The sequence below is a fragment of the Sander lucioperca genome, chromosome 17, assembly GCF_008315115.2.
Source record: "Sander lucioperca isolate FBNREF2018 chromosome 17, SLUC_FBN_1.2, whole genome shotgun sequence".
Lineage (NCBI taxonomy): Eukaryota > Metazoa > Chordata > Actinopteri > Perciformes > Percidae > Sander > Sander lucioperca.
In genome coordinates this window covers 8,777,228-8,789,681 of record NC_050189.1, presented here as the reverse complement: position 1 = coordinate 8,789,681, position 12,454 = coordinate 8,777,228, and the positions used below count along the sequence as shown (strand labels likewise).

General features: G+C 39.2%; 1 protein-coding gene across 5 annotated transcripts in view; it reads right to left on the bottom strand.

Annotated features, from left to right (window-relative positions):
• Positions 1-12,454, bottom strand: part of nhsl2 (NHS-like 2) — a 147,063-nt gene that overhangs the window by 46,253 nt on the left and 88,356 nt on the right. The window contains exon 1 of one of the 5 annotated variants that reach the window (XM_031304356.2): positions 4,756-4,845. The exons of the other annotated variants lie outside the window; for them this stretch is intronic. Coding sequence (XP_031160216.1) covers positions 4,756-4,789 — 34 coding nt within the window. The 5' untranslated portion in view covers positions 4,790-4,845. Of the gene's footprint in view, positions 1-4,755; positions 4,846-12,454 lie in introns of those variants that run through there. 5 annotated transcript variants of the gene reach the window in all.

Sequence of the window (12,454 nt, the reverse complement as noted above, 5' to 3'; positions counted from 1 at the left end):
GTGGTAAGAATTACTCAACCCACTCCCCAAACTTAGTGTTGATAAGTTTAATAGTTTACCCGAGCACCCCTGGTCTCATTAATAGCTGAGCAGACACAAAGGTGTAATTACATGTCCATTAGAGTTCCATTACAGTAGCTCCTTTTTAGCAGCAGTCCAAAGGGCACTGCAAAAACACACGTTCAATGCCAATGTTTCTTAAAATAACTATTCCTACAATATCTGTTTATGGCAACTAGAGGGTTAAAGTTAAGGTTTGGGACTTGGTTAAAGCAACACTAGAGAACTTTTCCCGCTTCGGTCCCCCTACAGGTTGAAAGTGGAATTGCCCTTTACATTATATTATGCAAGTTTGCCAGATCGGGTAGCGCGAGCTGTAGTTCCAATGAGACAACCTGTAGGGGGACCAAAGCGGGAAAAGTTACATAGTGTTGCTTTAAGATAAGTGAGAAATCGTCAATATAAAAAAAAAAAACATCAATTCTTGATCTGAGACATATTACAAACTGAAGTGTTAGAATCCATCACTGCACTACACATTATAAATGACACACTACCTTGTGCATTGGCACTGAATATTGGTACAGGAGCTAAACTGTGTCCATAATGGCCCAACACTAGGGCTGCAACTCAACTTTTTTCTCGATTAATCGATTAGTTGTTTGGTTTCTAAAATGTCAGAAAATGGTGAAAAATGTGGATCGGTGTTTCCCAAAAGCCCAAGATGACGTCCTCAAATGTCTTGTTTTGTCCACAACTCAAAGATATTCAGTTTACTGTCACAGACGACTGAAGAAACTAGAACATATTCACATTTAAGAAGATGGACTCAAAGAATTTTTACTTTTGTCTTAAAAATGTACTCAAACCGACTAATCGATTATCAAAATAGTTGCCGATTAATTTAAGAGTTGACAACTAATCGATTAATCGATTAATCATTGCAGCTCTACCCAACACTGTACATCATTTCAGGGGAGACTTAAAAGGAACCTCATGTATCGGACTCAATTATCCTACAAGGCAACTTAACATCACAAGCTCCCTATTAAGGAGACCTGGTGGTTCAGTTGATTAATCATTCATAACATTTGAGCTAAGAAGGATGCCCAGCTTGTTTTGAATCCTACCTCATACTCATTGCACATAATCCCCATCTCTCTTACAATTATTATATTTCTCTAAAAAACAAAAAGAAATGGGATACAAGTGTGTGTTCTAAAAATGGTTCTAAAACCTGAATCCAGGTACATTCACCTTCAGATATCATTAAACACTTGAACAATACAATAACAACGTCTACACTGCAGGCAGGTACACCTTACCTTTTTTTTTTAAAGATAATAACGATTTAAAACTTCCAAAAGACAAACACACCAAAGCAGATCTTTTTTCTCAGGCCTCGTTTTAATTCCTCAGTATTTTAACAATAAGTTCCACAGCACCGGTGACAAGAATAAAGGCAGGGTGATCTCCCATTTACATGAGACAGATTTTCTTTAACAGAAATGTCACTTTGTCCATGTCAGTGTTCCTGAGCAGGACACTGGTGCACCAAATACTACTCTTCAACTTGTAAACTGCTTTGGTTGAGATGCTCAACTAAACAACAACAAATCTAAATATAAATGTGCGGACTCCAACACACGTGTGGGTAGTATCTCTGAGGGGAATGTGAAGAAACTATTTCTCGTTTTGAAGTTGGACAAAAAGAAATGGTTAAAATTGAAAGAACACTCAGTTCCCGGCAGACAGACGTACACAGTTATTCTGCGGCGAATCCACCGGCACTATCACGTCTTGTTTGCTCTGAAGCAGCCGTCTCCTCTCACAAAACCACAAAACCCACCGTACTGTATGGAATCATGATTTCACCCTCCCAGCTACCGGCTTCATCTGCCCTAAGCTGCTTTCACACAATCGTCTCCCAGCAGAGAGAGCTCCTGTTTATGATACAGAGTTTCACGTCAGTTAGCATCAGCGGCAGAGAAGAGAACAAAAGGCAATCATGCATGACTTATAACGTACTGTAGAATACACATATATTCTTACCATGGAGCCTATGCTATTTAAATTTTTCTTTTTTGGAGCCTTAAATACTTTTAATTTTACTGAGTCTACTGCACTATCTTTGGCATTGTTTCTTTCTAAAGGTAATCTGTGTTTACTGGATGTATGAATTGTGTTGTGAGCCTTGCTGCAAGCTAAATATCCCATTAGGGAATTTAAGTTTGAAGCAGAGGCTCACCCAACAAATTATACTTGTTTCTTTTCTTAGTCTGCAGTATTTTAAGCAGGAAACAAACTTTTGCACCTACTTTACTGTAGTTGTTGTGACTATTTTTTTTACATCCGGTGTGCAAAATAACAAAATATAAATTGGCACAAAATTTAAGCAAACAGTGATATTTCAAGGACTACAGGTAATTTAAATCCATATTCTTTTTTAAGAATAGATCTGTGTATTTGGAACCTTAAATGATTAGTTTTTTGTGTGTAGAAGGCTGACAAACACTCCCTATTTTTGATAGTAAAACCATGACTGGAGGCTGCAAAAGCTTCTTCAGTGGACAAGTTGTTCCCAAAGGGCGACTACAGCATGTATGTGTGGCACAATCCGTGTTGTATGTGTCCACCAATTTGGAACTATTCAAAGATGCTGAATTTCAGAAGGTTGCAGCATCAATTACCTTTTGGGAGTTTGGTCCTTTAATATCTTTAGCATGCACAACTGACCTTCTGTTCGATGCTGGCTCAAGCTTGAGCATTTTAAGTAACTCCCGGTGAATGTGTAATTAAATAAATACCATGCAGAGGTTAGATTCGGTACAAAACCCAACATTGCGTCAGGATACTAATAGCTCAAATGACCAAAAGGTCAGAGTTGTCTCAAGTTTTTTAAAAGGTTGCACCTCGATTGGGGCCACTTGAGTACACGTTGTCCCTGAGAGATGTGATGTGGGGTTAAGTGCTCACTGGGAACATCTTTTCAAAATGCTGGCATCCTTTTCCCATTGTTTACAATAAAAGAAAAAGGATGCACACTTAAGATCGCCCAGAGCGAAGTAAGTAAATAAACAGGGGACAAAAATAAAATGTTCCAGCCTTGGTAAAAGGACTTCAGGTTTTCTACAGCTACATACATATAGTGGAAGCTGATAATGTGTTCAAATCTAAAGTAAATTCGATACAGGCAAAACGCCAAGACATTTTTAAGATAGATGCAATTCTGTTGTATAACCGTTTTGTGGTGTTTCTTTTTAGATGGACGTATATCATAGTCATATGCAACAAATGCCCGAGGTTTCTCCTTAATGTGATTTTGGATACTATGCTGACACAAAAGGTCAAAGGTGCTAAGTGTGATCGGTGCCACCAAGCTTGCCAAAGTCACAGTTGAAAGCATCTTAAAAGGTAGCTTTAATCATACTAACACCTGTATGCAAACTTAAATGGTTTCTTATAGTTAAAGATATAGCCTAAACATCAGCTGTGTACCCACCATGGATTGGAGGGCACATAGCTACTCTACAGTATAGCTTCACAGTTGCTAAATCCATTATTACGTTTTTGAAGATGTGGCACATTTAAAAAGTTAAATATATGATCTTGTGTGGGTGAGAGTGTGCATCTGTGTATTTGGGAGGGTTAGGTAATACGTGCTTAAGTCACACAAGCCTCAGGAGTTTCTAAAAATGTGGCACAATTTACTGTAAATACACGAACTAGAGCGAGAGAGAGAGAAGGAGAAAGAGAAGGAGAGTGTTAACTGCCTTAGTTACTGTCATACCTTTGAGACAGCGCCGTTTCTGTGACTGTGTGATAAGTATTTCTGACTGTTCTCACTGCACATCAACACAGCAAGGAGTCGTCATCTATCTAACAAGGTTTTTTCACAGACTGGAAGCCTCGCAGGATTCAGACTCAAGACCCAAACACACCACCACTGCTGCAATGCAATGGCAGATCATGCAGTGCTATAAGAAACCAATAGGAAGCTCCACAAAGCTGTATGTCAGCAGGACAGGAAGATTAAATGACAGGACTGTGGACGTTGTGTCATACAGCTCCATGTCTCTATACCCCATCAGTAAGTTTCTCTCCATCAGGCATGACAGTTAAGACAAGAAGAAGACAACCTGTAACCTGGCACAAGACTGTGAGACCGTAAAAGAAGACAGCCTGTCAGTTCACAAGATAGAAAATTCAATACATGATGTGCCAATTGGGGAGCAGGTTCAAACATGCTGCTTTTGAGCATTGTTGATACTAGAAAATAGGACAATGGTATAAAGATGTATGCAAACAAGAGGGGCCTTCAGAACAATAGCCAAAAAAGTATTCATTAAATTGTGTTGAGCAATTCAAAAAGGTCTGCTTTTTCACTCTTGAGACACAGACTAATGAAGAGAATTAGCTCTGCTGGCTAGCTAGCATCAGCTAGCTAGCCTTTCTGTCACCTGAAATGTTAACACAATTTGCAACGTGGAGTAAGCACATTTTAGCTGTTACAATCCTGTAGCTGTGTCACACCTACTTTGACGCATGTTATCATGACAGATAAATGCTTGTACCTGTTAAGAAAACACATAAGGAAATAGTTGAGTCACAGTCAGACAGCTAACTTAGCTAGTGTTAGCAGCTCACAGGCCTCTGTCAGCTAAAGTGATACACAAGGGTTAAGCAAAGTTTTTGATAGATATTATTAATTGCTTCCATGATTCAATTATATTAAGTTAGAAAAACATCACATACCCTTTGTTTCATCTGTCATGCCATCACATTCCATTCTATCACAGTGATAATTAAACCTCTAACTGAGATACACGAAAAAAACTGATTTGGTGAAGGGAACTGTCTCTGTATCAACTGCTCCTCTTTGTAAATAAGCTAAACTTATGCTAACTATATGCTAACTAAAGCATTCTCAGTGTAACCTGTAGCCTCAAGTCTGGATAGTAAAGTCACTAACTAAATGCTAATAAGAAAGTATTATTTGACTTACTTGACTTGAGTTGTAACAAAATTACTATCAGGCTAAGGCTGTTTGATAAGCATTTACATTTAATAAAGGAAACTGAACCACAAAACCATCCTGATAACATAGTTTAAATAATATACAATGGGGAATATTCTCGATTCATCAGTTTTCGATTTTTTAATATACATCCCTTGTTCTGCTTCCTAAATTAGATTTCCTCCTTCAAGAAAACTGTAAAAAACCTATATTTACTAGGCCTAAAAGAAAATGAAAACAAGTTTTGAGATTTGGTGGCAAATCGAAAATTGTACAGGTTGGATCCTACTGTATGTGGAGGTGTGGAAAGATAAAGCCATGGTTATTATTGCATTTTTTAAAAGAGGTATACAGTATTTTGGTTGTGCTTTAATTCAGTCATGGTGTCTTTTTTTGAGCTTAGCATACTTTCAAACCTGCAACCTGTTTTGACAGATGCAAGAGACAGAGGAGTCTTCGGGGGAAAACTTGTTTCCTTTGACGTTAACAATTAATTCTTGATTAAAAGTTGAGCAGCAGCCGTACACACACAGACACACATATATGTACAGAGCACACTAAGTCCGTCTCAGCGGAGATGGCACTCTTTTTCCCTTCCTCCCTTATGTAACCGCGGTGACATGAAAAGGAAGGAAGATGGAGGGATTGGATGGAGGAGAGACACAAGCCTCTGGGCATCACTGGGCAGATTTAGGAAGAGAAAAAAAAAACTCAATCTCCAAAGTCCTTTTGAATAAAGGGTAAAGATTGTTCTGGAGAGAAATACATTGCAGTGACACAATGGATCCTGTTCAGAGGAAAAAATATATGAGCATGAATGTCAAATTGGCCCACAAAGCCTACAAAGTTGTTCACCATCATGTCCTACATAGCTACGCTCTTGTAAATAAGGCTCATAATTTTTTATTTTATTGTAATAAATTTTGATTCTTTTTAAAGATTGTTTTAGGCATTTTTGGCCTTTATTGACCTATTCAAATCTGAAAAAACTGGAGATGAGGGCAACGATTCAGAAGTCTGGAACCGTATTTTCATTTTCTACCAATGTACATACTTTATACCTCTACTCCACAATATTTTACTTTTTTCCGTTACATATATATAATAACTTCAGTAATTACTACAGGCAGTAACATGATATACAATATCCTGAAATGGGACATTCTGCCTTATGAGTACTTTGGTACTTTTTAGTATATTCTGATGCCATTATTTTTTTTACTTTTACTTAAGTGAAAACTTGAATGCAGGACTTGCAACAGATTATAGTATTGTAGTATTGCTAAGTAAAATATTTGCGTATGTCTTCCCCCGCTGCAGGTAGCAGGTGGAACCAGTGCAGTAGAATATGTACAGTACCAATGACCGTGAATTATTGTTTTCGACAACTGCTTCACTGCTCTTGCCTCGGTTAGCTATTTGTTGATCTGCTGCTGCTGACATGTTGGTTGATTGACTGATTGCAATGGTGTTTATTCTTCTGTGCTTTTATATGACTGGTTGACTGCAAAATTTGAATTGCCTTTTTGGGATGAATAAAGTAGTTTGAATTGAATCTTTACTGGCGTGGTAGAGATGGTAATGAGACATTGCCCCCATTGACCTTCTCTATCATTAAACAGGAAAACAGAGAGGTGAGAGAGGGTTGAAACCGCCAGCGTTACTTCCAGCTGACACAGAGAAAACACAGGAGTGATACTCTGACTGCGCCCTCTCTCACAACAGGGAGAGAGATAACACACACACACACACACACACACACACACGTCCTCATCAAAAGGTTTGGCAGTGTACTGAATACTGTCCATACTACACACAAACAAGAAAATAGACGAAAAGATTCACACCTACAGAACTCCGTACTGACGCACATTCAGAAACCCACACGTATTATAGCAAGGTGTTACTTTGTCTCTAAGGCCTATTACTAATTCATTCCCCTCTGTGTGCGTTGAAGTGTCAGCAGGAAGGACACAGATTTAGACAAGCTGTTATCACCGGACACACACACTTTCTCTCCCACACACACACACACACACACACACACACACACACACACACACAGATAAATGGGTAAACACAACGTTAACCATCACTCATGTTTTATTGTTTTTATCACCCACGTACTCGCACAGATGTCGTGTATGCATGATAAAAATACATTTGTGCATTTTTTACACACTTGTGAGGAAATGTAATGTGGTTGATAGGCCAGGAGCTAGTGCTGTAGTGCCAAGTACTGATCTGTGTGTGTGTGTGTGTGTGTGTGTGTGTGTGTGTGTGTGTGTGTGTGTGTGTGTGTGTGTGTAAATGACAGGCTTATGAGCCACTTTTACCTTTAGCCCAGTGCTCAGCAGATTGGTTTATGTTTGTCTTAAATAACACTGCCACTGCCCAATGAAAGGCCTGTCTAAAAATAAAGGGTGTGTATGTGTGTGTGTGTGTGTGTGTGTGTGTGTGTGTGTGTGTGTGTGTGTGTGTGGGCCGTGCAGTAAACTAGATTTACCGACTACAAACCGAACATTAGCCGTCCTTCTGGGCGTCGTTATCGAAATGAGCCAGACGTCCTGTGCAGAGACTTTATCTATACTGACCTTTGTTGTTACGACTGAGTAACAAAGGTCGATGCAGATATTATAACTGACCTCCGAATCTCTTTGCTGTCAAGGTAATTAAGCACCAGAGCTTAAAACTGTGAAAATGCACGCTAACAAAAATTAAGTATCTTTATACTCTTTTAGAGTATCAAAACTGTGGTGCTACTGTACAAGGCTGGCTTTGAATGTTTGCTCAGATTTATACTCTTCTTCACTAATTATCTTCCAGCATGTTTCTCATTAAAATCTTAATTTGCCAACTGTTTTAACATCGTTACACTATTAACTACTACACTATTCTGTAAGCAATACTATTTTACCATTTTGTTAAAATAAAAATATATTTCTCAAACTCAAAAAAAAAAGACCTTTCATTAGGTTTATGGTTTGGGGAACAGTAGTAATGCCAGTTAAAGAGGCCAGAAATACAACTCTGTTGACAATAATCAAATGTCAAAAGCAGCGAGAATGTTATTAAATGTATGTTTAGTAATGTTTAGTTTTATTTCCTATTAGTGTCATTAGTGGTCATTAAGAGGCTCAATAAGGCCTTTTCTTTTTGGGTTGTCGAATTGAATCCTGGGAAATGTAGGACGTTACTGACTGAGGCTGAAGTGGAGTCTGAGTGGGTGAGTCAGTGCTTTCTTGACATTACTTTTTCCAATATTATGAATTTGTGATGGCAAGAAAATGGCAACATAAGTGCAGATCATGATTACAGGAAAAAGGTCTCTCATTTTAAGAAAAAAAACAATGAAGTTTGTTAAAAATGAATACTTGAAGTGTTAAAAAAAATAACCCCATACCACCACAGACATGTGATATTATTAGTTTTCCAGTTTTTCATCTCTCAATCTCTGAAAAGTTAAAAACGGACTCCCCCACTTTGACTTGTGAGGAAACATCCAAACCAGTGGGACGAATGAGCGACACCAAAGCAGCATGTGACGACCTTTGGACGTTGCCAGAGCCATAGAGATCTGGACGTTGCCAATCCCAATCTGATTCACGCCGTTGTAAAGAGCAGTAGAAATGCTTGTTAGCACTTATTGTGACACTGCCCGTGCCAGAGCAGCCCACTCACCCTGGTGGCTAAATGAGTAATTAGCTGTCTGTGAATCAGAGGTGTTGTGGCAGGAAAGGTACACAGGAAGCCAGGGGGGTTACTTCCTGCTATGATGGACCAATGATGACGCATGGGCAGTCAAGACAGAACAAGTGTGAGGAGTATGTTAGATCAGATTTGTGATGCATATTGACAGGACAACAAGTGAATTTTACCACTAACTTTAGGTTACTTTGCTTTTATATTTGTATACAGTGTATGGTTCAGACACCGCAAAGAACTGGCTGGTTATATGGCCTCACAAATCACCTACTAAAACCTATTATGGCTCTCAAGGGATAGTCATATTTATGCACAACTGTTTGACAATTCAAAAACAGGTTCTACTGATCAACAAGGCCACTTTTGTCTTACACTCTTTAATTCCATGGGTATTCTATTGACTTGAAAGCATATTTTCCTTCAGAGTACCCATTAACCTTAACCATGTAGGAAGTTTAGGATATTTCTTCGCGAAATATGGAGAAAAACAGGGTAAACACAAGGGCGTAACTTTGGGTTCAACATTGGGGGGGTTGAGATTCCCACTTTTGAGCAAAATTGAAATTTTGAACGTTTTAATTTTCTGCATTCTGGTGAATTTTTTTGCATAAACGTAATTTTCAGGGTGGTGGGGGTTACAACCCCTGGCCCCTGGTTGCACTGGCCAGTTTTGAATATTGGGGGGGTTGTAACCCCCCCATCCCCCCTGTAAATTAGGCCTATGGGTAAACACATTCCTTAAAGCCTTCTGCAGGACGCAGTGTGACTTTTATGAGGAAGTTTGAAATGATTTGGAGTCCCAGCTGTGGCAGATGATGATATTGGAGTATTTTTAAGGAGACTTTGGCCACACAAGAAGTAGGCTGATAATTAATGTGCCCACTGGTCTGGACACAGGCATGAATGTTCCTTCACAGCACGTCCAATTCACTCTAAGTGGCTAAATTGGAGGAACATTGAATGTGTGCATGTGTTAACGTTACACATCTTATTCACTTAGAGGATTTGTGTGTTTAGGGGTGTGTTTGTGCATGTGCAGCCTCTGAATGCTGCAGCCAGTGGCCACTCTGCAGCCTAGTGCTACCCCCTGCAGGAGAAGCAGGTGTAAAACACAGACAGTGAGGAAGCCACAAACTGCATCAATTACTTATGTATTCCGTTTTTTGTGAAGAGGCAGTGCAAAGTGTATTGAAATATTTCCTATTTCTATTCTATTCCTACAGTTCTTGATTTCTTGATCTTCTGCAAAACTGATCAGTCAAAACTACACTGAGGACTGAGGATATATACAGTATACACAAGTAATTTATTTAAATTAAGGGATTTGTTTACCTCTTAAGCCACTAATTGCAAACACACTTCAACACTCACACGCAATCAAGACTTTTAACGAGTCGTGACTCAGTACCAGATGTTTTCAATGATACATTAAACAGCACAATCACAAGCACACAATATACAGTCACATAGTTACTGTTGCATCTTTTGAAGGAATAACCATGGTATCTGAACTTAAATACAAATGTAAGACCTTTTTATGAGTTTTTGTCTACTTGAAATTAGAGCTGAAAGTGTTTGTCGATTAATGGAGTCTGTGAATGATACATTATTAAATGTTTTCTGATGAAACAGCACAGTTTGTCGTAAATGTCCTCATGTATAAAACCAGGCCAAAAAGTCAGTCAACACAAGTCTTATTTTACAGTTGCATTAGTTTACTTGTTTACTTGTAAACACATTATTAAATGCTTTTAAGGACATTGCATATAAAGAATATTTTACACTTTCTGCTCTGATCAACATTTTGAGAGACAGTTTATTACCGGGCCGCTGGTTCTCTGGCATCTCGAGCAATCGAAGACGAATGCAATCACACAAATACAATTCCTAATTCAAGCACAAACACACACACACACACACACACACACACACACACACACACACACACACACACATACACACACATACACATGCAGGCAGACACACTCACTAAAAGGGTGTACTCGCTGTCTGCAGTTATTAGACCCTGGAAGTAATTTATAGTGACATGAGCCACAATTTATCCTCGCCCTCCTTCCTTTTCACTTGTTTATCCTCCTCTTACTTCTTTCTCTAAATCAGTCTCTCCCTCTTCCTTCCTCTCTCTTTCCAGGGCTCGCCTGATTTCATCCTTTTTCACTAAATCACACAAAGTTCCTTCTTTTCCACTTTCCTCTCTGTCATCGCTCACTTATTCCCCAGAGCTCTCCATCCACTCCCCTCTTTCTTCTTCTGTCAGATCTCCCTCATTACATCCACACACACAAAATGGGGGACAAGCGAGAGGGTGGAGTAATGGAATTGAGTGTAATGAGGTATGTGTGTGTGTGTGTGTGTGTGTATGTGTGTGTGTGTGTGTGTGCGTGAGTGTGTGCGTGCGTGCGTGCGTGCGCGCGTGCGTGTAATCACATGACTAATCCACCTGGCTCAGCCACCATGAAGAATAAGCTCAACTGAACTGAACACAAACAAAACAATCAACATGCCAAATGGCCATTTTGTGAGTGGGCATGTATGTATTTTGTATGTGTGTGTGTGTGTGTGTGTGTGTGTGTGTGTGTGTGTGTGTGTGTGTGTGTGAGCCAGGGCTAAATTGAAGAGCTGGATGCGTTCAGCCATGTTTGCTAACAGGAACAAAGATCCAATTTTATGCTAATTACTGACGCAGAGATTTGCGTCACTTTGATTCTGATGGTTAGTCGGACAAGAAGATAGTTAATGTGACTCACTACTGGGAACACACACACACACACACACACACACACACACACACACACACACAAAGGCTTCCTCCCCAACACTGCCACACAGAGACACTGAATTAATAACCTTTCGTTTCAATACACGCTCTTATTTTGCCGTGGATACAGCCGTAACAGCCTGGCAGGAAATTGCAGTGCCACGTGATATACGTCATATACACACACACACACACAAACAGAGACATAAGCATGAATGACTAAGCATTTCAGCCACTCCACACAGGTCGGGTTTAATCGTGTGTGTGATTTTGTTTGCAAATGTGTGTGTTAATGTATTATATAGATTATATATTTCCAATATTTTGTGTCCATTGAATATACATTTTACTCCAACATGTGACCGTATTCATGTCCAACATAATTTAAAACATCCAGTGTTTCAACTAGAAATGTATTGTTTTAATTACTACAGTAAATGGTCTCTGACGCAGCATTCAGACCACCACTGGGCTCTGAAAGCCTTCACTGATTAACTAAAATACAGTTCACTTTCTAGTATCTAGTACTTTAAGTATTCACGGCATGGTGAACCTTTCCAACGTATAAATCCTTTTAGTAGAAGATACATGTGTCGAAACATAATGGAACTGAATGAAGATGTGGTAAGGGACAGATGAAGTGACTCACAGCAGGATTTAATAAAAGGCTGATATCAACACATGTTAACAGCACAATGGTACAAAACATTCAGCTGTTTTTCAGCTCGAGAGGCAGAGCTGTGGTTCTTCCTGAAAAATAACTCTCTGATCAGTCACTGATGCAGTCCAGATGACCAATATCAAAGTTTAAACCTTCTTACACAACCCCATCGGAGTATGATCTCTATTTGACTCCACCTTTCGCGAGTTGTGAAAACAGATAAGATTTTCCTTTTTTTTTTCTAACATTGGGACATGCAGCTCTTGTTAATTACCACAAAATGGACATCAAA